This window comes from Erpetoichthys calabaricus, chromosome 15, assembly GCF_900747795.2.
Source record: "Erpetoichthys calabaricus chromosome 15, fErpCal1.3, whole genome shotgun sequence".
In the NCBI taxonomy this organism is placed as follows: Eukaryota; Metazoa; Chordata; class Cladistia; order Polypteriformes; family Polypteridae; genus Erpetoichthys; species Erpetoichthys calabaricus.
In genome coordinates this window covers 88,168,492-88,195,485 of record NC_041408.2, presented here as the reverse complement: position 1 = coordinate 88,195,485, position 26,994 = coordinate 88,168,492, and the positions used below count along the sequence as shown (strand labels likewise).

General features: G+C 40.5%; 1 protein-coding gene across 1 annotated transcript in view; it reads left to right on the top strand.

Annotated features, from left to right (window-relative positions):
• si:dkey-103j14.5 (isoaspartyl peptidase/L-asparaginase) overlaps window positions 1–26,994 on the top strand; it is a 227,905-nt gene that overhangs the window by 20,648 nt on the left and 180,263 nt on the right. The window contains exon 3 of the mRNA XM_028820750.2: window positions 22,862–23,004. Coding sequence (XP_028676583.2) covers window positions 22,862–23,004 — 143 coding nt within the window. The remainder of the gene's footprint in view (window positions 1–22,861; window positions 23,005–26,994) is intronic.

Below are 26,994 nucleotides of genomic sequence, written 5' to 3'. Positions count from 1 at the left end.
GGGAGCATGCACTGGTACAGTGTGATGCCGCACCCACCACACAACGAAACAACTCGGGATCCCGGTTGGCAACCCCCCCCAGGCAGACACGCGGTCCAGTCCCAACCTCTGGAAATGACCCTCTATCTGCCGCAGCTAGGTGTTACGTGGGCGACCCCTTGGCCTGGTCCAGCCACTCGGGTCCCCAACAATTAGAATCTTATGAGCCAGATCATCCACGGGGCAACGCGCCACATGGCCGTAGTGCCGTAACTGACGCTCCCTCACAATGCAGGTAATGTGCCTCATTCAGGACACCATCAGCAACACAAAGTCAAACCAACGGTACCCAAGGAGAGACACAGTACCAAAGGAGTCCAGTCTTCATCCCAGGTCACTGGATAGCATCCATGTCTCGCAACCATTTAGCAAGACAGGAAGTACCAGGTCTCTAAAGACTTGGACCTTCGTCCTTTGGAAAGATATCGGGAGCACCACACACCCCTTTCCAGTGACCTCATGACCCCCCATGCTCTCCCAATCCGTCTACTGACTTAATAGGAAGAAACACCAGAGACATGAATGTCACTGCTGAGGTAAGTAAACCTCTCGACGACGGCGACACTCTCTCCGCAAACGGACACACTGCTGATGGCCGTGCCCAAGAGGTCATTAAAAGCATGGATATTGGAAATCACCAGGACCAGATAATATTTACCCTTGAGTTCTTAAGGAGGCTGAACCCTTGACACATATTTTTAGGAAGTCACTGTGCACTGTAGAGATTCCAAAGGATTGGAAAATGGCAAGTATCATCCCATTATTTACAGTAAAAAGGGTGACAGGGCAGATCCAAGCAACTATAGGCCAGTAAGCTTAACGTGCATCCAGGAAAATTATTGGAAGGAATTATTAAGGATACAAAAAGGACATAGCAGCGCTAGAAAAGGTCCAGAGAAGAGCAACTAGGCTGATTATGGGGCTACAGGGGATGTGTTATGAGGAAAGATTAAAAGAGCTGAGCTTTAAGGAGATGAAGAGGGGACCTGACTGAAGTGTGCAAAATGATGAAGGGAATCAGTCCAGTGGATCAAGACCGTGACTTTAAAATGAGTTCATCAAGAACATGGGGACACAGTTGGAAATTTGTCACACAAACATTAGGAAGTTCTTCTTTACACAAAGAGCGATAGACACTTGGAATAAGCGACCAAGTAGTGTGGTAGACAGTAAGATGTTAGGGACTTTCAAAACTCGACTTGATGTTTTTATGGAAGAAATAAGTGGATAAGACTGGTGACTTTTGTTGGGCTGAATGGCCTGTTCTCATCTGGAGTGTTCTACTGTTCTAATATTCTAACACTGGAACCTCCACCATCTTGGAACAGTTCTGTCTTGAACTCCCATCTGTAGATACGACTCCACAATATTTTGCGTGTGTTTTTTTTTTAATCTCTCTGCCTCTAAATATATGGGGTGGACATGCTTGGCTCCCCAACTCCTCATCGTTGCTCTCTGTTACACTAATTGATCTCTTAAGTATCCACTTCCTTTTAATATGACACCCCTAACTCATCACTCCCATTGCTGTTTCAAGCCACAAATTTAGTTCAATGGAGAACACCGATCTCGGGTTTCAGGTGATTGTAGTATAAATGCGCCTGCATGCGGAAGGGACAATTTGTGGTGTGTGTGGAAAATGAGTGAGTTTTGCAGAATCCTTAAAGTTGCTGGGGTGCCAACTGGGCCACCCCGTTTAATATTCTTTTTAAAATCAAAAAGCTGCAGTGAAATAAACAGGCGCACGGGGACACTGGAACACAAAGTACTCATTTGCTTCGTTTAACTGCGAGTTTGAGTCGACATGAGACTCCACCTTCCTTCTTTTTGTATATTTCAGACTGGAAGGGGGCGGGTCTTGTGGAAGCAATGGGGGCGTGGTCAGTCAGCTACCTGGGTCATCTTCTCTGTGTTGCGAAGTTAAGAGACAAGACAGTTAGCAACAGTGTCCCACCCTGAGGTAGTACTACATACCTGATCAGAGACGACAAGGTGATCCTCAGACGTGCATGCGTGACATGAGTCACTATGGTGGCCTAACCTACACAGGGGCTTCTTCATAACACTTTGCTGTCACGGGGTGTAGACAAGAAAACGTCCCAAGTTACTGAATATTCAATTTAATCAAACATGACGGAATGGAAAGAGCATGACCCAGCCAGAAATCTGCTAGGGCAGGCCATGCACCCTGAACTGAAAACTGAAGAAGGAAACGGGTGATGGAGGCCACCGAGAGACCTTTGAGGACTTTGAAGGAGTTACAAGCTACAGCGACTATGAGACTGTGCAGACAACAATTGTGCCTGGGTGCTTCTCCAGTCACAGCTTTATGGGAAAGTGGTCAAGAGAAAGTCATTGTTGATAGAAATTCAAAATATAAATTGGCTTAAACATGACCAAAGGCACATGGGAGCTTCTGAACCCTTCTGGAAGAAGTTTCTGTGATCTGATGGGGCTAAAATTGATCTTTTCGGCCATTAGAGTAAACGTCATGCTACAAAAACAACAACAACAACATTGATTTCTGTAACACGTTTTCATACTAAGGATGTAACTCTAAGTGCTTTACAAGATGCCCAAGAAGTGGTTACTTGCAAAGCAAAAACAAATTGAAATTAGATAAGAAGAATAATGCATAAATAGTATACAAAAGTAAATAGTGCTCACTGACATAAGATAGATACACTAACTGGCCACTTTATTAGGTACACCTGTTCACCTGCTTGTTAACGCAAATCTCTAATTAGCCAATCACTGCATTTCGGCTTGTAGACATTTCCAAGACGACCTGCTGAAGTTCAAACCGAGCATCGGAATGGGGAAGAAAGGCGACTGAAGTGACTTTGAATGTGGTGTGGTGGTTGGTCTGAGTATTTCAGAAACTGCTGATCTTCTGGGATTTTCACACAAAACCATCTCTAGGGTTTACAGAGAATGGTTCGACAAAAGGGAAAATATTCAGTGAGCAGAAATGCCTTGTTAATGCCTGAGGTCAGAGGAGAATGGCCAGACTGGTCTGAGCTGATAGAAAGGCAACAGGAACTCAAATAAGCACACGTTACAAACAAGGTGTGCAGAAGAGCAGCACTGAACACACAAACAAATGAAACGTTTTAATTGACCTATCAAATTTAATATATTTCAAAACATGCTTTCTCTCTCTTAAATTCTATTCTTCATGTTTGAACGGGAAAGGCATATTTCCTGAAAAAAACAGGTCAAATCACTACAAAAATGCTTCTTTTACTGCAGAATCTTCAAACCTCTAAACAGAAATTGTAGACTGGGCCAAGAGAGGGTCATAAACACTGACTGAACTTTCATCTAAAGTGTGAACCAAAACCATAATCCAGAGTGCTTTACCGGTAACATGAAATTCTCAAGAAAAGTATTTCTTTTAAATTCTTTTCGAAAAGAGTCTTACCTTTATATTTAAAACAAAGTACTGGCAGACTTTTCCTGCAACCGGAGGCTTTTAAAATAGGCCATGTCTGATATATCAAGTGTTGCAACAAGAATAGAATGTGATATGAAGCACAGCATGATGACAGCAAGAGAACAGAAACAGAACCTTTTCTAAGAATTGAAAAATGGAAACATTTAAAAAAAATCTCCATAAATCATTTAGTTTGCTAATGATTTGGAGACATTGGTTACAAGCAGACTGCGGTGGGTTGGCACCCTGCCCAGGACTGGTTCCTGCCTTGTGCCCTGTGTTGGCTGGGATTGGCTCCAGCAGACCCCCGTGACCCTGTGTTCGGATTCAGCGGGTTGGAAAATGGATGGATGGATGGTTACAAGCAGATAAATAAGGCCTCCCTATGAACTTTATATCTTCTCTCATAGCCTTTCTGTTTTTTTTCTTTGTCATTTTGTAACTGGCTTTCCAGGTTATTAGTTCTCTGGTCCTGTGCTTGCAGCTTATAGATAGATAGATAGTTAGATAAGAAAGGCACTATATAATAGATATGAAAGGCTCTATATGATAGATAGATAGATAGGAAAGCACTATATATTAGATCGATAGGAAAGGCTGTATATGACAGATAGATAGAAAAATAGATAGATGTTAAAGGCTCTATATAATAGATAGATAGGAAAGGCACTATATGATAGATCGATAGGAAATGCACTATATGACAGATAGATAGAAAGATAGATAGATGTAAAAGGCTGTATATAATAGATAGGAAAGGCACTATATGATAGATAGATAGATAGGAAAGGCACTATATGACAGATAGATAGAAAGATAGATGTAAAAGGCACTATATAAAAGATAGATAGGAAAGGCACTTTATGACAGATAGACAGACAGATAGATAGATAAGAAAGGCACTATATGACAGATAGATAGATAAGAAAGGCACTATATAATAGAATGATAGTGTGATAGATGGCACACAAGGGCAGGCGTCTCAGCAAGGATTGTGTAAGGTTTGACAGGCCGAGTAGCAATAAGAAAGCCTTTCCTTAAAGGACAAAATAAGGCCTTGAAATACCAGCTGTGGACTACAGCAGAATGGACAAAGTCTCCTCTTCACAGAAGAAACTGAGACTTGCTTTTGTCGACCTGCACTGTTAAGCTGTGCTTGAAGGTGTTGTTCTGTGAGGCACCTGTGATGACGCAAGCTGGTGACCCCCAGAAACTTGTCTTCTGTTTGGCTCTTGACTTTGGCTGTTCCAGATCTCTTCCTCTCAGAGTTTCTTCCAGTTTCCAAGTGCCTTTGGATTGTGTAGGACACCACTGGACTCACTGACCATGCTTTAATTTGTTTTGCAATTTCTCTAAGTGAAAGGCTTACACTTCTAAGGGTAACAATGATCTGTCTCAGTTCATTTGTTAATTAGATAGATAGATAGATACTTTATTAATCCCAAGGGGAAATTCACAATGCCATTTTCTTGCCATTATCACTGGAATATTGTCCAAGTTCAACTTCAGAGGGTGTAATAACACAGTCTGCTCCATCTTTGCTTTAAAACAGACAGAAGGTTTTTTAGGTAATCAACAGAAGTTGGGACACCTGTACAAACTGCTCAACTTGCAAAGCTTAATTTGCTTTTATTGCTGCAAGAACATCTGTACGTTGTGTGGACCACCAGGCTGGCACCGCCACCTGAACCCAAAACAGAGAGGCATGGGACACAAGTTCAAGGCACACACATTTTATTTTTTTCTTTTTCCTAGTGGGAAACGCGTTCCCGTTTCCCACAGGCACAACACAGTCCAAAGCACAGCACAAGCACAATAATCTTCCTTCTGTCCTTTCTCTTCCGCTCCTCTGGTCAAGCTTCGTCTTTCTCGTTCCGACTCTGGCTCCCCGAGTAGTGGCTGCTGGCTCCTTTTATAAGGCTCCAGGTGCTTGATGACTTATTTCCGGCAACACTTCCCGGGTGTGGAGGAAGAACTGCCCAGAAGGGCTCGGCAGCTCCTGCTGCAGCACCCCCTGGTGGCGCCCACGGATCCCAACAGGGCTGCACCAAACTCCAACTCCCATGAAGCCCTGTGTGAGTCTGAGGCACCGTTGCAACCCGGGGAAGGTAACGCTGTGGCCATGCTTGCTCCTCCAGTCCTCCCAGCGTGGAGGTGTCCCGGCCGGGGACTAATAGTTGTAACCTATTAGTTGTTCCCTAATGAAGGCCCATTTGTAATATTCTGAAATTTCCTTTTATTTTTTTCAGTTTTTGCTAACCTAAACTTTACATTTAAACCCCAAGCAGTTTACTGCTTACCTTCTCATCATTATAGGTCATTCATTGCATTTCAACTGATTACATCTGAAGAAAAACTGAGAGGTTTTAAAACTTTTGACCGGTAATTTAAGCAGACATATTATTTGTCTTTTTATTGCTTCTGCACATTGCTTAGATGATGAAAACATTGTGTTGCAGATCTGCCTGTTCAATTCTTTGTGAATTCACAAGTGTATATATAAAGACTCTTTCACATAAAATATCATTAATGGACTGGCCTGGTAGTTTGACAGGGTCTCCTGAGGCCCACCCAGAATGACTCTTTTGTGCTCATATGTTGATTTAACTCTTTTGTAACAGATGTGATGTCGAAAGTGATTCAACAGGTTGGAGTTTTGTAGTCTTTGAACCCACGACTGTGTTTATTTATATCCTCCTCCTTCGTCAAATCTCAAAATGTGATTGATGGGGTTGGTCGGTGATATGAATGAAGTATGTCACGTGTAAGATGGCAGCTATTTAATAGCATTTGTTGGCAGGCGTTTTCATCATTGATCACTACTGATTAGTGACCACCTCTTCATCCAGACAAGTGTACTTTGGCTCTGTTTCTGGGAAACTTTTGACTGTTGATTTTCGGGTGCATCCACTCGGTGAGTCCGAATTCATTTCATGCCTGAAATGAAATTCCTTGCTTAATTAAATGCTCCGCGTTTCAGCCTCCAGATTTTCGCTAGCCAATTTAGAAATACCCAATTGTGCATTGTAATTTTCTGAGAATTTTTTTTTTTTTTTAAATGTGTATTGCTGTCAGAGCTTTTACCACCCAGGAGTCTGTCTTTTCTGCTTCATTTAATTCACTTGCTTATTAAGATTTTGCTCCTTTAATTATTTCTGGATTGCTTATTTGAGTTGAAAATTAACTGCGTTCAGACACAGATGCAAACAATAATCCTTTCAATTTCATGGCATTATTTGCATTAGCAAACCTGTGTTCGTCATCAAGTGATTATTGTCAAATATACTTAAAATTCTTTGGCCGTCAGACCTTTGAGGTTGTGGGTTCAAATCCCACTACTGACACAGTGTGACCAGGAGCAAGTCACTTCAGCTGCCTGTGCTGCAAATGGTAAAACAAAAAGAAATGGGATTAATTCCATCTGAAATGTTGGAAGTTACCTTGGATAAAGGAATCAGGCAAGTTAATCAAGGAGTCAGTTTTTTTGAAGGGGCTGTCAAAAAACAAGGCCAGTTAAAGCCCCTTGAGGCATTCCTTGTGTGATTTTGGGCTATGCATAAAATAAGTTGTTGAGGTTGTTGTTGTTGTAATAAAAATCAAATATGGGAGCCAAATCATCAGAGAAAGGTCCAGAAGAGTGAAATGAAGCTCACAACATTGTTAACACTGACAAGAAAACAAAAAATCAATTGAGCCAAATATGACAGGGGGGGCACTTTTAGAATTTGGAACTCTATATGTGGGTTAATGGCTGCCACTCCCATAGATTTGTGACCTCCTATGGAGTCAGTCAGGGCTGTGTCCCGGCTTTGGCACTTTTTTGCAGGGCCATGGACTGTAATCTTGAGTGCATTGTCCAGAACGATGGTGTTACCTGGCCAGAACTTCACTTTACCGACCAAGATGTTTGCAGACAATGTTGCCTTACTGGAATCAAAACTACGGACCCCTTTAGAGCAGTTTGAATCACAGGCATCCCATTTGCCCAGGCAGAAAGTGAAATGTAAGAGTTTAGGGATCGGAAACAACACTGGTGCCAATGTTAGAGTCCAGGAAAACTCATCAGTCCTGTCCACTTAATTCTTCTAAAAAAAACATCAAGGTCTCTAAAGTCCTACTGTCTATCTCACTACTTGGTCTCTTATTCCAAGTGTCTGTGGTTCTCTGTGTGAAGAAAAACCTCCTAATATTTGTGTGAAATTTCCCCTTCACAAGTTTCCAACTGTATCCACGTGTTCTTGCTGAACTCATTTTAAAGTCACCATCTCAATCCACTGCACTAATCCCCTTCATCATTTTAAACCCTTCAGTCAGGTCTCCTCTTCATCTCCTTAAGGTTCTCAGCTCTTTTAATCTTTCCTAACCACTCATCCCTTGTATCCCCAGAATCAGCCTTGTTGCTCCTCTCTGGATTTTTTCTAGTGCTGCTATGTCTTTATGGAGTCATAAACTGCACCCAGGACTCCAGACGAGGCCTCACCAGTGTGTTATAAAGCCTGAGCAGACCTCCTGTGACTTGTACTGCACACATCAAGGCGCTATATAACCTGACATTCTGTTAGCCTTCTTCATGGCTTCTATAGCTTAGAGTCCACTATGACTCCCTAATCCTTCTCATAAGGTGGACTCTCGATTTTCAGACCTCCCATTGTGTGTTCAAACCTCACATTTTTATTTCCTACATGTAATACTTTACATTTCATCTGCCACAAATCTGCCCAAGCCTGTATGCTGTCCCAAGTCCCTCTGTAATGATTTAATTGATTCCAGATTATCTGCCAATCCCCTCACTTTGGTATCATCTGCAAACTTCACCAGGTTGTTATTTATATTCCTATCTAAATCATTTATATACAAGGGACGTTCAAAAAGTTTCCGCACTTTTATATTTTCGTTGGAAATGGTGAAGGTGGGACGAATAGCGATTCGCCATGTCTGAGAGTGTCATGTGACTAGTTCTGTCTGGTAAGCTGGCTGCCCTTGTAGTTTAGTATAAGAGTTGTCACCCTGTGGTGAAGATGGCTGCACCAAAGACGAACAGCGTTCTGTCCTATGCTTTTTGTGGGCAGAAGGTGTGCCAGGAGCATAAATTCATCTCCACATGTGTGCTTAGTATGGGGATAAAGTTCTTTCTCATAGGGTCGTCTATGAGTGGATTGAAATGTTCGAAAACGGCCGCACTAGTGTGACAGATGCAGAGCGCTCCCAACATCCAGCTACAGCTACAACCATATTTTGATGTGATGATGATGTGAAAGCAGCGGTGCATCAGTGGCTACACGCTCAACCAAAAACATTTTTTGCCTATGGCAATGAAAACTTGGTACAAATCTGGGAAAATTATATCGCAAAGGAAGGTAACTATGTAGAAAAGTAATGTCATTTGTGTTTGAAATTCTTAATAAATAGAGTTAAAAAAAGTGCAGAAACTTTTTGAACGTCCCTCTTATATTAAAAAGAGCAGTGGCCACAGCACTGACCCCTGGTGGACAAAACTCTTAACATCACCCAATTCTGATGAGGTTCCTCACACCACCTGAAACAAGAAAATAAGTATGCCAAAAAAATCAGATTTATAAAACATGGCGTAAGCCCATTTATCATTTACTAGCAATCTGCGTAGTAGTGAAAGAGGACAAACTTTAAAAATCAATAAACAAAAAGGTATCGCTATCTAAGCGGAGGCAAGGTACACTTCAAAACGCAGAGGTAGACCAACTCCCCACTCCTGACGTCACGCTGCCCCTTCCCCTCAGGCCGCAGCCTCCATCTCGGATTAGCGCGAATATATCGCTCCTGCAAGCAAACTATGATATTTAGCGCAATGAGAGAAGTTGCAAAAGCAAATTCTAGAAAAAAAAAATGATCTAAATCCGTTAAGTAGTTCTCTCGTTTACTAGCTAAGCAGATGTAAGACACGCCCTGAGGCTGGCATGTGAGTGAGGAGGGCCCCGCCCCCCTCCCTTGGCCTGCTGCGTCTCTCTCGGATTTGCGTGAATAAATCGGTACGGCAAGCGAACTATGATACTTAGCGCAATGAGAGAAGTCGTAAAATCAACCAGAATGTTCAAGCAAATTATAGAAAAAAAAAACGATCTAAATCTGTTAAGCGGTTCTCTCATGAAAAGCGGACAGACAGATTTTGGATTTTATTTATATACTAGTCATTTAGCCCGTTACAATAACGGGCACTAGAACAGTAGTGCATAAACATTAGTAGGAACAGTCTATATTAAATGGCAAGGGACTTTGACCTCATTCTTTTTGTTGGTCGTATTTTTCTTTCTTTCAGCCTTTCTTTTGTTGATGTTTACTTGCTGAGCTGGCCATTCTTCATGGGCTGCCGCCGTGTATTGTGTGTCTTTAATTTTCTGTGACAGTAATACTGTCTTGTACGGCTCTATTCAATAAGGGCGCGTAGATAATTTAGTTCAAATGGCTCTGGAATATGTGAAGAGCAACAGGTGCAGATCTTTATTTACGTGCGCCTTTATTCGCTGCGCCCAATTGAGGTCGTCCTTTTGAGGCTCGCCTTTTTGTGCGCGCCCTTTTTGAAGGATACCGTCTTGTACGTCCGCTGGCTTGTACGTCCATAATATACGTCCGTATGTCTGTAATATACCTTTAATTTTCTCTGCCGGTAATACAGGCGTGCGCGTCGGTAATATGCCTTTAATCTCCTCTGACAGTAATACTGGCTTGTATGTGGCTGTAATATGCGTCACTGTATTGTGTACCTTTAATTTCCTCTTGCAGTAATACTGGTTTGAATTTCCGTAAAACGCCTCTAACTTTCTCTGACAGTAATATCGCGCATAGCACCGTGCCCCGCGCATGAGCACTTCACCAGAAGACACCCACACATGGACACCTGGACGCACATAGGGATTTTATATATATAGATATATAGAAATAAATCACAATCCTCTTCTAAATATGCGTTTGTGAATGCGCCTCAAACAATGCCTGGAAACATCCAGCATGGAGCGTGCTAATCAGCCTTATTTATATGCAGTCACAATGCTGCAGAACTCCAATGGTTGGTACAGCAGCTTCTTCCACCTAATGCATCAAGACCCCGCCATTCAAGAGTGCAAGATCACTGTGAAGCATGGTGGTGGAGATGTTCTGGTTTGGGGCTGCCTTGCTGCCTCCGGGCCTGCAAGCTGTCATTCAGTCGGGTTATAAATTCTGCATCATATCTAAGTGTGCTTGAGGAGAATGTGAAGCCATCTATCTGAAAGTTGAAGTTGAACTGGAAATGAACCTTTCAATGTGAATGTGAAGTGAAGCAAATCCACCAAGGACTGGCTCAAAAAGAAGAAATGGAGGATTATGGACTGGGTCGGTCAAATTCCTGGTTTGAATCCCATTGGAATGTACAAACAAGCTGCACAAGCAAGAAAACCCACAAACATCTTGCGACTGAAGGAATTTTGCATGGACGAGTGGACAAAAATGTCACTGAGTTGATGTCCGAGACTGGTGGACAAGTTATGGAAAATACAGGGTGGCGCAGGGAAAGGGGAAATTTTCAATTGATGTTCAGTGCATGCAATGAATAAACACATAACAAAATACATTTAATGATGAAATGTATTGTACAGGATATGCAGTTACAGTAATGATGGTAATCGATATTCATTCAATATTCATTTTGTGTTTTGAAGAAAACATCATGAAGGTGTCGTCCATTTCTCCGTACACATTCTGACAGCCTTGCTTGACTTAACATATCAAGAGGAACACCAACGATTTCCTCTTCAATCCTCCTTTTTAGTTCAGCAGTGGTTACAGGACGTGTTTGGTACGCCTGACTTTTCAGAAAAATAAAATCACAAACAGTGAGATCTGGGGACACCGTTGTGTGAAATAACATGCCTTCCAAACAATTGTCGAATACCTGCCATCGATTGTCTGGCAGTAAGGCGAAGAGGCTCTACCTGGGAACTTCTTTTTTAAGGCTGAACCCATTTCTTCGAAATTACGCACCTATGTTGGAATCACATGAGCAGACGGGACACGATCATGACGTCCTAACTGGTAATGATGCCGAAATTCCCTTTGCGCAGCAGTCACACAATCACCATTCTTATAAAAGGCTTTCACATCGAACCACTCCACTGCTCCATTATAACTAATGGCAAGGGGTTCTAATCGAGGTCACGAAACAACTGCCTAGTTCACGGAGTTTCAAAAATTCCCATTTCACTGCACTACCCTGTAGCTAGAAGAGGTCATTTCTGCTAACGGGGCGACACTAGCATCTGAGACCGAGGGTGGACTTACTTTTTAGCTCCAGTAGACCATCACATCTATCAATATGTTTGTGTAATAAAATGAAATGACACATTTTCCTTCCTCTTTATTTAAATATCTTGTCGTTGTCTTTAGGCACGGTTCTCGTGAAGATCTCCTGCTTTCTTGCTCAAATATGTTAAAAAAAAAAGTCAACATGTTACTTACTTTTTCACAGACTTATACATATTTGTATTCCTCACACAATATCTATTTGCACATTAAAGTTTTAAATTAAGCAGAAAATTGCATGATAATATCAAAAATTCAATGTGTACCTGAAAACTGTTAATTTATTTAGTGAACAGAAACCATCTTTATTCATATACCTATAAAGAGTATAACACGGGCTCATCAATAGGCCAAGAGCAAGGGGGGAAAAAAATCTCATTTCCTTTTGGTTTTTATTTTCAGTTTGTAAAACAAAGAAATCAAAGACAGCGTCTCGTCTTTATGTAATAATAGCAGCAGCCAAACCGGAATGAATAGAGCGCATTAAATAAAATAATTATAGATAAGCCATGGAGAAGTATCAGTAGGTTTCAGTGGACAACGGCTAGGTGAGATGATTTAATTTGAATATTTTACTTCATTATTTTAATCTCCCCTAAAATTCACGCAAAACTGATCAAAATGACCTAAATAGGCTTCAGAGAGGGCCGTAGCTGTTAGGTGTGTCGTCTGTGAAGAACGTGAATGTGGCGGCAAGCCTGCAGCAAGTCACGGGGTCGTTTTTATCCAAAAGAAGTAGAATAAATGACTGTTAAAATTTACAGCCATGAAAAAATAAAGGTGGTCCGAGTCCCATTCCTGAGTATATGAAAGGGTTCAAAATGGCCAAATCAATTTAAAGTTATTTGGTTTCATCAAATGTTATAACATACGTTTTATTCCTTTCTTTTACTCACAATTATGGCTGTTTTAAGGTTTATACATATAAAAGACTCCGAGTCTATGCAAGCAGAACCAAAAATGCAAAATGAGGACAAAATCCAAACAACCAGACAAATGAGGTCAAACTCTGAAGTAAACACAAAAGCGTCTCGGAATCTTCACATGGAGTCTGACAAAAGGTTTCTACAAAGAAAAGAGACACAGTTTTCAGGCAAAGGAACTCTGCCTTGCTCCATCTTTTATTTCTATCACCCCTTCCATTAAGTGACTGTCACCTGCTTCATGTTGCATAGCAACAGAGACTGCTGGGAGGGGGCCAAGGGCAAATGGAAGGGAAAATGATTGGCTAGCGTAGTAGACAGATTGGCTAGCGTAGTCGACAGATTGGCTGGATTCACGCCCAAATGGGCTATTTTTAAATCCGTTGTGTGTGGGGAAAAAATGGCTGGGCTGTGACTCCTCATTTTGGGCAATATATTTTTTTTTATTTCAATTAATTTTTAATTTATTTTCTTTATAATTTTTTGTGCACAATTTTGTAAAACCTAAAAATTTCTGTTTGCATTTCCACACTGCTTTACCTTATACCATAAATTATTACCACAAGTTATTTTTCGTATAGCTCCCTTCACTGTGAACAATATTTAGGTAAAAGTCAAGTATACAGAGCCCTCCATAATGTTTAGGACAAAGATACGTTTTTCCTTGATTTACTTTCCTGCTCCAAAGTCTAAAATTACAATGTCATGCAAAAGTTTGGGTATCCCTGCTTAAAATGTCTGTAAGGCCTGGGATATACTTAATGCTTTGCGCCACATGCTCTTGAGGACGCTGCTGCTACGCTATACTTGCCCGCTTTCTTTAACTAAATCTGGAAGATTCCGCTTGGTGGCAGTGTGAGAAATCATGGTGAGAAAACAACATCTGGTTTCACTGTGTTGTGAGTTGAGGGAAGAAACAAGTAAAAAAAAAAAATAAATAGAAATTCTGTGTATTCTGATGCTGTTGTGGAAGTACAAAAACAATTAAAGAAGCAGGCATCAGCGATACAGAAGATGGTATGTGGGACCTTTAAGTGTATTCTGTCATTACAATGGTGAATATGCGGCGCTTGTATTGCCTATGCAAAAAATGGAAGAAGAAAAGCACCGTAAAAATATTCTCATGTCAGCATTTGAGTCTGATAATTAGCTTCACCACATCAAACCATTCATCAAACATCGAAGCACACAAATTGATCCTGTTGGAGCTGCAAGCCTGTTGATAGTAACGGTGCTAACGTCACGTACCAAAACTTGAACACACACGCCACCCATATTTTTGCTGGTATTGAATCTCGTAGCATGTTAATTTAACATGATGTGCTCAGAGGACGTGTCAAAAAAACGCTGGGAATACGTGGCAGCCATGATATGTGCACGTAAGCGTTATGAGCATTAAGTATAAACTGGCTCTTACTGTGAATAATTAACTGAGCAAAAGATGGACTGATCACCGAAAGACATCAAGTTCAAGATGACACATTTCTTTTCAGCATTTTATGTAAGACTAGGGGGCTTCGCCCCCTGCTCGCTTCGCTCACCAACCCCCGTGTTTGGTTTTCCGCATACACACTTTTAAGATTTTTTTTCTTTGAATTGTTGCTATTTCATTAGTTTCACTTTTATTTCAGAACTTCTGTAAAAACAATATTTGTAATCTTGCGATTCCCGATATGCTGAATCTTTTTAATGAGGTCAGGATAGGTTTCTCTGTTTGGAATTTGAGCATAGACAAAACGATCAACATCATCAGCAGTTAATACATTTTTTTTACAAAGTAAAAAAGTAAGTAGAGTTCTGCATTGGACTCCTGTCTGTAAAGTCGTGCTGTTTTCCTCTCACAGTTCCAAAAGTACATGGGGTTACCAAGGTGATACCCCAGCTTTTGCCTAGGTTTTTGTACAAGGGCTAGACAGAACGTTTTTGACTCCTGGGGTAAATTTAGGTTTTTAAATAAGCAGAAAGATAAATATATATACATGAACAAAGTAACCAATAAATGCATGTGCAGTAAACTTGAAATTCTCAAGAATTCTTTATTTGTCACATGCATAGTTATACAGGACAACACGCAGTGAAATGCATCCTGATCCGCTTATCAAAAACTGTACAAAGTTAGAAGAATATCAGTTAGATTAACAAAAAGTCATAGATTGAAAGATATATAGTAGAACATAATAAATAAGTAAAATTATGTGAATAAAGTAGAATTTATATTTCGTCGTTTAATTTATAACGTAGTGTCCTTACACGCTTTATATGCGTTGAGAGCCCTGGATCTGTGTGTGTCCAAATCCTTCACAAGTCTGAATGTTTTGCTGCCTATTGTCCTATTTGATAGATTGTAAGTAGGGAGTGTCTTTGGTCTCGCGAGTAGATTGTAAGTAGGGGGTGTCTTTGGTCTCGCTGGTCTTTAAAATGTCTCCCGAGAAAATCAGGTATCGTAGACTTGCTTTTTGCTTTCCAGGACAGGATTTCTATTTTATCTATAATAATAAAAGGCAAAGCCCTCACTGACTGACTCACTCACTCACTGACTGACTCACTCATCACTAATTCTCCAACTTCCCGTGTAGGTGGAAGGCTGAAATTTGGCAGGCTCATTCCTTACAGCTTACTTACAAAAGTTAGGCAGGTTTCATTTCGAAATTCAAATAACTTCTCCCCACCTTCCCTTCTACATTTATAACCTCAGGCAATTAGGTGTAGTAAAAGAAAAGCAGGAGTTAAGTTACAATTCAAATAATGTGTTATTGATAATATTCATAAATAATAACAATATGCAAAGTACAAGTGAACACTGGCAACCATACAACCTGATAAATGTTGATGTGTAGTTTCAGGTGGCACACAGACTTGTTAGTTACTTAAAATGTCTCTAGTTAAGGCTTCATTTGTGGTCATCTTTCAGGCCGCATGCCTGTCTCAATATGGCTGCCGAGCTGTGCTCTTCATTGTGTTGTCCTTTTCAGTTCATGGTGTGTGAGATGCTCCTTCATCAGATGTTTGTAAGTGAGAGAGAGAGAGAGAGGAGGGGTAAAGCAACTGAATTTATGCATTCTTTGATCAAACCTTTACACCAATAGGGTGTCATGGTCCAGAATGGCCTCTGATTCAGGCCAATCCCAAACAGCCATACTTTAGACCAATGGGGGCACACAAAACCTTTCACACCTGCCCCCAAAACCATTTGGTAAGGTGAAGCTTGCCAGCTAGATAGTTGGCCTCCATGCAGGGGTTGACTGAGAGAGTCCTGCAGAGAATCACTTGCCAAACTTGTCCGAGGCACGTCACTCAACCCTGTTGTAAAATTCACTGTCCTGACTTAGTCCAAGGGGGTAAACATGAATGCTTCTCATTAATGTAACACTAATATTACATTGCTTTGCCTAAGTTACAAATAAAGACATGCAAAATATTTATCAACTTGTTTTCAAAATTCCACACCACAAAACAGACTGAGGAAGGTCTAAAACGTGAAGATTCATCAAAATCTCGAGGTTGAATTTTTTCACAATTCCTGTACTTTCTCTGTATTATGTACTAGCAAAATACCCGCGCTTCGCAGCGGAGAAGTAGTGTGTTAAAGAGGTTATGTAAACATATATATATACATAAACATATATACATATACTGTATATACATATCTAGATATACACATATCTACATATACATATACAGTAATCCCTCGCTATATCGCGCTTCGCCTTTCGCGGCTTCACTCCATCGCGGATTTTATATGTAAGCATATTTAAATATATATCGCAGATTTTTTGCTGATTCGCGGATTTCTGCGGACAATGGGTCTTTTAATTTCTGGTACATGCTTCCTCAGTTGGTTTGCCCAGTTGATCTCATACAAGGGACGCTATTGGCAGATGGCTGAGAAGCTACCCAACTTACTTTTCTCTCTGTCTCTCTTGCGCTGACTTTCTCTGATCCTGACGTAGGGGGATTGAGCAGGGGGGCTGTTCGCACACCTAGACTATACGGACGCTCGTCTAAAAATGCTGAAAGATTATCTTCACGTTGCTACCTTCTGTGCAGCTGCTTCCTGAAGCGACATGCTGCACGGTGCTTCGCATACTTAAAAGCTCGAAGGGCACGTATTGATTTTTGATTGAAAAACAAACTCTGTCTCTGTCTCTCTCTCTCTCTCTCTCTCTGTCTGCTCCTGACGGAGGGGGTGTGAGCTGCCGCCTTCAACAGCTTTGTGCCGCGGTGCTTCGCATACTTAAAAGCCAAACAGCCCTATTGATTTGTTTGCTTTCCTATCTCTTTCTGACAGGCTTTGCTCCTGACGCGTACTCCTTTGAAGAGGAAGATATGTTTGCATTCTTTTAATTGTGAGACGGAACTGTCATCTCTGTCTTGTCATGGAGCACAGTTTAAACTTTTGAAAAAGAGACAAATGTTTGTTTGCAGTGTTTGAATAACGTTCCTGTCTCTCTACAACCTCCTGTGTTTCTGCGCAAATCTGTGACCCAAGCATGACAATATAAAAATAACCATATAAACATATGGTTTCTACTTCGCGGATTTTCTTATTTCGTGGGTGGCTCTGGAACGCAACCGCTGCGATGGAGGAGGGATTACTGTATATACATATACACATCCACATATACATATATATATACATATACAAATTTACATATCTACATGTATGTATATATATATATATATACATATAAATATAGACATACATATATACATACATACATACATTCACATATATATATATATATATATATATATATATATATATATATATATATATAATACTGTATATATACATATCTACTTATTGGCTCCTGTATTTAGAATATAGCGGGTTGGATAATGGATGGATGGACATTTGTATGCATAGCCCTATTTGCCCGTTTTCATTTTTTTTCTTTCTTCAGTAATATTTCAGTAAACCCGGAGCTTGTCAGTTCAAATCCTGGTACTGACACCACTGTGTGACCCTGAGGAAGTCACTTCACCTGCCTGTGCTGCAAAAAACAAAAGTAATGTAACAAATTGTACCTCAGATGTTGCAAGTTGCTGGAATAAATGCATAAGTAAAATAGATAAATATGTATTATACACATAGGAAGTATTAATTTATTTTCAGTCAAGTCATCTGCAGCAAACCTTTATAAATGAGGGTTTCTCCTTTTTAGATAGTGCAAACTGTTTCTTCTTCATTGAGGTTTTCTCTTGGAGAGCTTTTTTCATTTCATTGAAAATTAAAGCAGCAGCTGCCAAAATATGTAGCTTTCTTATTAATTTTTCAACATTGTGTAAAATAACTTTATAAAGTAACATAAAAGGTTTAAATACTGGTTATCCTTTTTCACTAAAATATTACTAAAGAGATACAAAAAAAGTAAAATGCATATGTTCTTTTTCTTTAAGGAGATTTAATATTACTGAAGAAAGAAAAAAAAACTAAAACAGCCAAATGGGGCTATGCCTACAAACTTAAAAGGTTTAAATAAAACAGAAATATACACTTTTATTTTTACTTGCTTAACTTGTGGAGGGTGTATCCTGTAGCAAAGCCCTAACTTTTTTTGTGAAAGCCCGTTTCAGTCAATAAGTCTTAAAAACAGGTGTAAAGATATTGACAATAAGCTACGCAAACCCACCAAGACATGGAATCGTTTAAATCAAGTATCATTACATCTTCCTTTCTTAAAGAGAAGTAAGGCAGTACTTATAAGCTTACATATATATATATATATATATATATATATATATATACATATATATATATATATATATATATATATATATATATAGACTTACATACATATATATATATATCTATATATATCTATATCTATATATGTATATTTATATATATCTATATCTCTATATACATCTATATATATATATATATATATATATATATATATATATATATATATATATATATATATCTATATCTATATCCCCGCGAAGTACTGCTTTTAAATTTTTATTAAGAAGAAAAGCTTTTTAAATTGAGGGAAAATATCCCAATAGCAATTTGTTAAGGATCTGTTTTTTTGTGAAGCAGCCTTAACACAGCTTTTCCGCTGTTTTATAAACGAACGCCATATAAGGTCTTCCTTTTTCGTTGCTTCGCCAAGGAAGGAGCCTTTTTATTAAATCCAAGGGTTCTTCGCTTTTTTTTTTTGTTTGTTTATTACAATTGTTATAGTTCTGTTTGTATACGACGTTGTCAGTTCAGCACTCAGGTTGTAATATGACCAAGCTGTGCAAGCTTACTGTTAAGAATGCAACGTATAGTTGTACATGAGAAAAGCAATCTTGCCTCAAATCAATGGCAACCTTTTGTAGGTCTATGAACTTAATTTAAAGTTTAGGTTTACACGGTGCTTTCTTTCTGAAGTACCTGCACTCATGAATATGTCTGTATGCGTCAGTCGCTCAAATCCCCGCGCTTCGCACCGGCGAAGTACTGCTTTTAAATTTTTATTAAGAAGAAAAGAAAACCTTTTAAAATTGAGGGAAAATATACCAATAACAGTTTGTTAAGGATCTGTTTTTTTGTGAAGCTGCGTTCACTCGAGTGATCACTTCGAGCTGACTTGCTGGCTAACCATAAGCGTTACCTGGTAGGTAACCACCCATACAACCAGATTGTGAATCAGACTACGAATGCTGTGAATGTAATTACCCCGATCTACATGCTGTCAAATAAACGAACCACACGCCGTGGCGCAATTTTAGGGGCTTCGCCTCTAGCGCTGACGTCCGAGGTTCGATTCCCGTAAGGGAGTGAAGTGAGTGGGTGGTTACCTACCAGGTAACGCTTATGGTTGGCCAGCAAGTCAGGTAACATCAGCCACGGTGCCTTCAGTTGTGAGAAGCAGATCATAGAATGGATGAAAATAGTTTACTGTCAAATAATGCAAAGAGTACGCGACACGTCTTTCCCCCTTATTCTTGGCTCATCAGGCGTACACACTCACTGCACTCGCTTACGGTAATCGAACCTTGGACGTCAGCGCTAGAGGGACTTCGCAGCGGTGAAGTATTGCTTTTAAATTTTAATTAAGAAGAAAAGAAAACCTTTTTAAATTAAGTCTTAAAAAGAGGTGTAAAGATGTTGACAATAAGCTATGCAAACCCACCAAGACATGCAATCGTTTAAATCAAGGCACGAGTCGAAAAACACCATCCCATAATATTAGTTAACGATTAACACATTTCTATATGTATTGTAAGCATACAATACAACTGATAATATGTTGCGCTTATTTATCTGGTGTACTGACATTTTTGCGCATTTAACGGCTGAAATCTAACGTGGTTTGTGCCCTTCAGAATGAAAAGAGTTTTCATTTACCTTTTTAATAAAAGGCGAGCTTTTAAGCCTGAGAAATCACCCCGTAAATGCACACGTTTAATTGCACATGTGTTAATATGTATGCTTACACAGTATTAAAAGACACTCAACAATTACACAGTATTAAAAGACAGTCAACAATTAACGTCATTTACCTTCATTCCCGCGTTTGACTTGTGCTGTAAATCTCTTCCTCGTTTTCAGTTCACGTGATTACGTAGGAGGCGTAATACGTGATGACGCAATACGTGACTCTGCCTCCTCCATTAGAGTATATGGACAAAAAAACAGGTTCCAGTTATGACCATTACGCGTAGAATTTCGAAATGAAACCTGCCTAACTTTTGTAAGTAAGCTGTAAGGAATGAGCCTGCCAAATTTCAGCCTTCTACCTACACGGGAAGTTGGAGAATTAGTGATGAGTGAGTCAGTCAAACAGGTTCCAGTTATGACCATTGCGCGTAGAATTTCGAAATGAAACCTGCCTAACTTTTGTAAGTAAGCTGTAAGGAATGAGCCTGCCAAATTTCAGCCTTCTACCTACACGGGAAGTTGGAGAATTAGTGATGAGTGAGTGAGTGAGTGAGTCAGTCAGTGAGTCAGTGAGGGCTTTGCCTTGTATTAGTATAGATAAGAGAAAGTTGAAGTTAAAAAGAGGATGGGTCCTACAAGATAATGAGCCGAAATACACCTTCAGATCTACAATGGAACACCTCAAGAGGCAGAAGCTGATGGTTTTTCCATCGACCTCACAGTCCACCGACCTCAACGTCATTGAAAATCTGTGGTGAGATCTCAAAGGAGAGGGCAGGGCATGCAAGACGGCCCAAGAATCTCACAGAATTGGAAGACTTTTGTAGGACGAAGGGGCGAAAAGACCCCACATAAGAACCGAAAGACTCAAAAGCACTTACCGTACAAGCTGTGATACTTGCCAAGGGGGATCTTACTGAATACTGATCATGTCATGGTGGCCAAACTTGTGCTTTGGGCCCTTTTAATTTTTTTTTTTTGGTGTTTTGTTCCTGTGAATGATGGAAATCAAAAATGTAATCTTGCTTAAAATATCAAAGAAATGTGTCATCTTTAACTTGATGCCTTTTGGTGATCAGTTCATCGTCTGCTCACTTAACTGTTCACTGTAATGGACATTTTAAGCAAGGGGGCCCAAACTTTGCATGCCGCTGTACAAATCAAACAATTCAGACATCATTAAAGTGCACATTGCAGACTTTCATTTAATTTGCATACATTTCGGTCACACAACACTTTTTTCTACACAATCCCCCCCATTGCAGGGCACCGTAATGTTTGGGACACAGCAGTGTCCGGTCTATTAAAGCCGTCATATTTAGGACTTTGTCACATATCCCTTGCATGCAGTGACTGCTTGAAGTTTGTGATTCTTAGACTGAAGGACCAGGTGGACAGAATTGCATGAACCTCTTTGAAATGTTGGGGTACCAACCTGGCATTTTTGTTTTAACTGGCACAAAATAACAAAAAAAAAAACAAAAAAAACTGTGCTTGATAACACCAACAACAGAAGATCGTGGTGTGCTGGTTTGCTAAATAGAAACGTTTTTCTCTTACATAGGTGCTTGTTTATGGCCAATTGAAGGACCTTGTCTGGGGACAGTCCGTTTTATTTAGAATGTAGGCTGGCATGGTAGGGCCAACTCTGGGTGCTGTCATCAGGTCACTTGCCCTCTCTTGGTGGTTTTTCTGAGCTGCAGGTGGAAAGGGAGAAACCTCAGTAGAATAGGCAAGTGATCCTCAGGTGATCCCCCCCATGTGTGAGTATAAAATGTGTCTGTGTCACAGATAGTTACAGTTCATTCAACCAATGACCTATCAGTGACAGCTACCTAATTATTGATAAAATTGAGCAATGCCTTCGACAATCAACCAATTACTGCTGATTAAGCAGCCTGTCTAAAGGACACTGCCACCTAGGAGCTTGGGGTGGGCATGTAGTTGCCATAGCTGTTCTTCCTCTGTCCATCTATTTTATGAGGAAACCCAACAACCTGGACGGGAGGCCGGTTCTAATTGACTGTCCATTAAACACTAAAAACAACCTCACAACTGCATTATCTAAAAATTGTAATGATTAAGTATTTTTGTGAGAATTTAATTTATTGGTAAAGCCCTACAATGATCTGCTATCTCATGTTCAGATACCGCCAACAGTTTTAGGTTGAGTCTTGCAAAGAGTGGGGTGGGGGCGGGGGTCTTGCTTTTACATACTTTTTTTTATCACACTTCAATTATAATATCTATCTGTTATATAGTGCCTTACTTATCTATCTATCTATCTATCTATCTATCTATCTATCTATCTATCTATCTATCTATCTATCTGTCTGTCTGTCTGTCTGTCTGTCTGTCTGTCTGTCTGTCTGTCTGTCTGTCTGTCTGTCTGTCTGTCTGTCTTTAATATATGAATAACAAAGTTTTGTGTCAATTTCCTGGGTTACTGATATGAAACAACGTTAAACATTGTCAGGTGACAAAATGCACATTGAAGTCACAAGTGATTTCGATTGACCACCTGATTTTTATTTCCTGAGGTTCACCCATAGACTAATAATGTCTGAAAGTAAACCTACTTGTTTTCACTCATACTCACATGAAACAGATTAACAAAAACCTAAAGTATTTGTTTTTTGTTCATTTTCTTTGGGGAGGATTGGTCCAAAGCTGTCAAAGCAATGTAGTAAATAGCTTCTCAACTGTTTGCTCTGCTTCACTTCAAAAGCTTAAGGCTAAGAAGGTTTGACCTTTTACAAATGGAATGGTTTCCTGCAGGACATGGAGCGGCGCTGAATACTAATGGAGAGGTGGAACTTGACGCGCTCATCATGGATGGCAAAACTCTAGCAGCTGGAGCCGTCTCCTCCATCAAGAACATTTCTAATCCAGTGACATTTGCTCGTTCAGTCATCGAAAAGGTACGGATTTTTTTTTTCTTTTCCATTCCAAATAATTCTCTGATCTAAGGTCATGGACGAGGAGTGAATGATTCAGAAGGAAATAGTGTAGTAAATCGGTTGCTATGATTAAATTTACAGTAGAATTGTTTAGGATTTTATTTCTGTATTAGATTTTTAGTTGTTTTATTAATTGGTATGTTAGCAATGTCTTTTGAATTCTTTCCGATCATTTTCATCAGTCGGTTCCATTAGATTTCATATCTTTTTCAATATGGATGTGATCCCGCATGGCTGAAATGCTGGCACTGCATAGCTGCAAGTCACTAGATTGATTCAGAGCTGAGCTCCTCTGTGTGTAGTTTGCATGTTTTCTCTTAATCTGGCAGCATTTCCTTTAGGGATTCCAGTTTCCTCCCAGGATTCATACCAGTAGGTGGATTTGCAGGCTATATAAATGTAATGAATTATTATTATTATTATTAAACTAATGGAAAGTGAGCTTGTACCTATCAGCACCACACCTAGGGCAGGTTTCATATTGGGACTCTTTGTTTTACACCCGTTCTTAAGTAGGATAAATACTTTTGAAAATGTATTAATCCGTCCATTTCCAAAACCACTTCATAAGAACAAAAGACATTTGACAAGCAGCAAACATTCCAAAAAGCTTGTTTGTTTAGCTAATAGCCAAGTTGGTACCAATATCTCATCCAGATCCTGCTCAGAAATTGTCAAAGTTTTTTCTTCATGTCTTTGTAGTTTGTTCCAGATTCCCACTTCATTTTGAAGTAAAGACATGCTTCCTGGCCTCAGTACTAAATGCCCTTCCCCTTAATGTCCACTGGTGTCCTTGACTGTGTGGTTCACTATTAAGTTGAAAGAATTTGGTTGGATTTACTCCATCAGTGCCTTTGAGGATTTTGAAGAACCGGATTAGGCCACCACATAGTCTCCTCTGCTTGAGACTAAAGAGGTTTAATTCTCTGAGTTTGTCAGAGTAGCACATGTCCTTCAGTCCCACGATGCACTTGGTTGCTCACCTTTGCACAGCCTCAAGTGCTGCTGTGTCTTTCATTGAGTTCAGTCACAGAGGATTATTATCGTATATACTCACGTTTAAGTTCTCCCACGGATAAGTCGGGGCTTGATTTTTACCGTATAATTTCCGGTATTTTATAATGTCGGTCATATAAGTCGAATGCTGAAAACTCACACTGTTGGTTTTCCCAGCATGCATTGTGCCAAGGGTTTATATACCATATGTACACACTAACCTCCTTAAGCACTTGAGGAAAAAAGAGATTTAAATTGGCAAAAGAGTAACCTTCATAGGACATCCTGAATTCCATGTTACAGAAACATTTTCATTGACCCTGCCTGCGTTGCCTCCACCACCCAATAAGCCATTTCTAAATTCAGCACATCGATGGTGGAGGCAAAGCTCACTGTCACAAGTAAGTGGCCATCTCGGTAAAGACACCTGGGAGTCGAAATCAAATTCTCATCTACTAATTCAATAAGAGACAGTTAATGTGAAGATGGATTGAGTGGTGAGGACAGCGAGCTGATTATAAGGCCACATTGTGAGGTAGGGGATTGTGTGAGAGGAATGAGACATACTGTATAACCAAAAGACGGGTGAGCGTGTGTCCTCTGATGATCATAGATAGTGACACTGAGATATTGGGCAAGAAAAAGAACAAAACAGAGCCACCAAATCTAAAGTTTAAGGGGCAATACACAGATCAGTCCTGCCTCCTTTTCTCTTCATTCTGTACACCTCTAACTAGAAATATAACAGCTGGTCAGGTCACTTGGAGAAATTCTCAGATGATTCTGAACTTATGGAGTGTATCGATAAGGAGCGTGAGACAGAGGAGAGGAGTCAGGTGGAGAACTTTGAGAACTGTCTGCAACTCAACGTCAGCAAAACTAAGGAAATGCTGATTGATGTTCACTACACCAAAAAGACTCTTACGTCTGGTCACTATTCAAGGAGTGCATGAAGAGGTGGTCCAATTCTGCAAGTACTTGGGGGCCCACATCAGTGACAGGATGGATTGGTCTTGTACCACAGAGGAACTATAGAAGAAGGAGAAGAGCAGGCTGTTTCTTCTTAGGAGACTGTGCTCCTTCAATGTGGGAAGTAACATCCTGCACATCTTCTACAACTCTGTGATGGTCAGTGGGATTTTCTACACTGTGGTGTGCTGGGCAGGTAACATCACTTCAAGAGAGGTCCACCAAATCACCAAGCTAATTAAAAAGGCAGTCTGTTATGGGACATACTCTGTAATAGTGGAGGAGAAAATGAAAACAAAACTGAGTGTCATGAACAATGCTACACATCCTCTCTCTGACACACCAACACTGAGCACTTTCATCCAACAAATTGTTCAGCAAAAGTGTGTTAAGAAATGTGACAGTGGCTCCTTTATATCAACAGCAATACACCTGTATACAGTAGTGCCTTATAGGGACTGGGACTATCAAAGCAGAAGTCTGTTCTTTTTTTCCTCATGCTTTCAGAGTCCACATGTCTTTTACTCAAGAGCCATTCTACCATAACCACATGATTGGAGTACTAGTAGATGGTCACCCTTCCAACAGGTTCTTAAATCTCAGCAGAGGAATTCTGAAGCTATGTTAAGAGTCACCATTGTGTTCTTGGTCACCTACCTGACCCAAGGCTCTTCTTGCCTAGTTACTCGGTTTGATGGGAAGAGTCATAATTATAACAAACATCTTCTTTTATTTATTAACTATCCAACCCGCGGCGTAGCATATGCCGCATAATTATGTATTGATGGGTGAACACTTCCTGAAAGACACAGTTGTCCAAATGGGGTGGGTTTGAGGATACGACTGTAGGTGAATGAAAAGATGGACTCTGGAGAGGGCAACATACAATTGTCCGTGACTGACAATTGGAGGACCGCCGTCGCACGCTCATTCAGCGATTCACATCTGCGACAAACAAACTGTTTTACACGCTGCATACAGCGATTCATATCCACCACAAACGTGATTTTTCTTAGATGGTCCTGTCGCGTCCACCCTCGCACTCGAAGCATACACACTGCCTGGTCATGTGCTTGCTTGCAAGAGCAACTCACAGAGACCGCCCACCAACTGTAAGACCATGGGATACCCCTCGCAAACTGTTTTACACGCTGCCTACAGTGATTCACATCGAAGCATACACACTGCCTGGTCATGTGCCCGGTCTCGAGAGCAACTCACGGAGACCCACCCACCAACTCTAAGACCATGGGATACCTCTCGCAAACTGTTTTACACGCTGCACACAGTGATTCACATCCGCGACAAACATGCTTCTTCTTAGATGGTCCTGCCACGTCCACCCTCGTTCTCGAAGCATACACACTGCCTGGTCATGTGCCTGCTCGCAACAGCAACTCACAGAGACCCGCCCACCAACTCTAAAACCATGGCACGTAAAACAGTTTGCGATGGTGGACGTGGTCATGCGTCGTAACCGACAAGAATAATGAAAAGTCAACGTGGCTCAGAGGTGCATGTGGAGTGTAGCAGAGACAAACGCGAATAACGCCCTGTTTTATGAGTTGCTGCGTCCGAGTTGGTGGGCGCGGCTCTGCGAGTTGTTGTCGTATCCAATGATGCTGTGTTTTGTGAGTTGCTGCGTCCGAGTTGGTGGGCGTGGCTCTGCGAGTTGTCGTCATATCCAGTGGTCTTAGAGTTGGTGGGCGTGGCTCCGTCCTGCTTGCTCCATGGGTGTCTTGCTCGCTGGCGGCTTAGTGAATTATATATATAGATTATTGAGGCTTCTGTGCTCTTTGGAACACTCAGAGCTTTAGAAATGGTTTTACCCCCTTCTCTGATATGTGCCTCACCACAGTTCCATTGCAGAGGTCAATAGAGAATTCCTTGGACCTCTTGGCTTGGATTTTGTCCTGACATGCAGTGTGAATTGTGGGACCTTGTGCCTCAACACAATCCTGTATGTAAGCTCTCCAGGCAATTCCA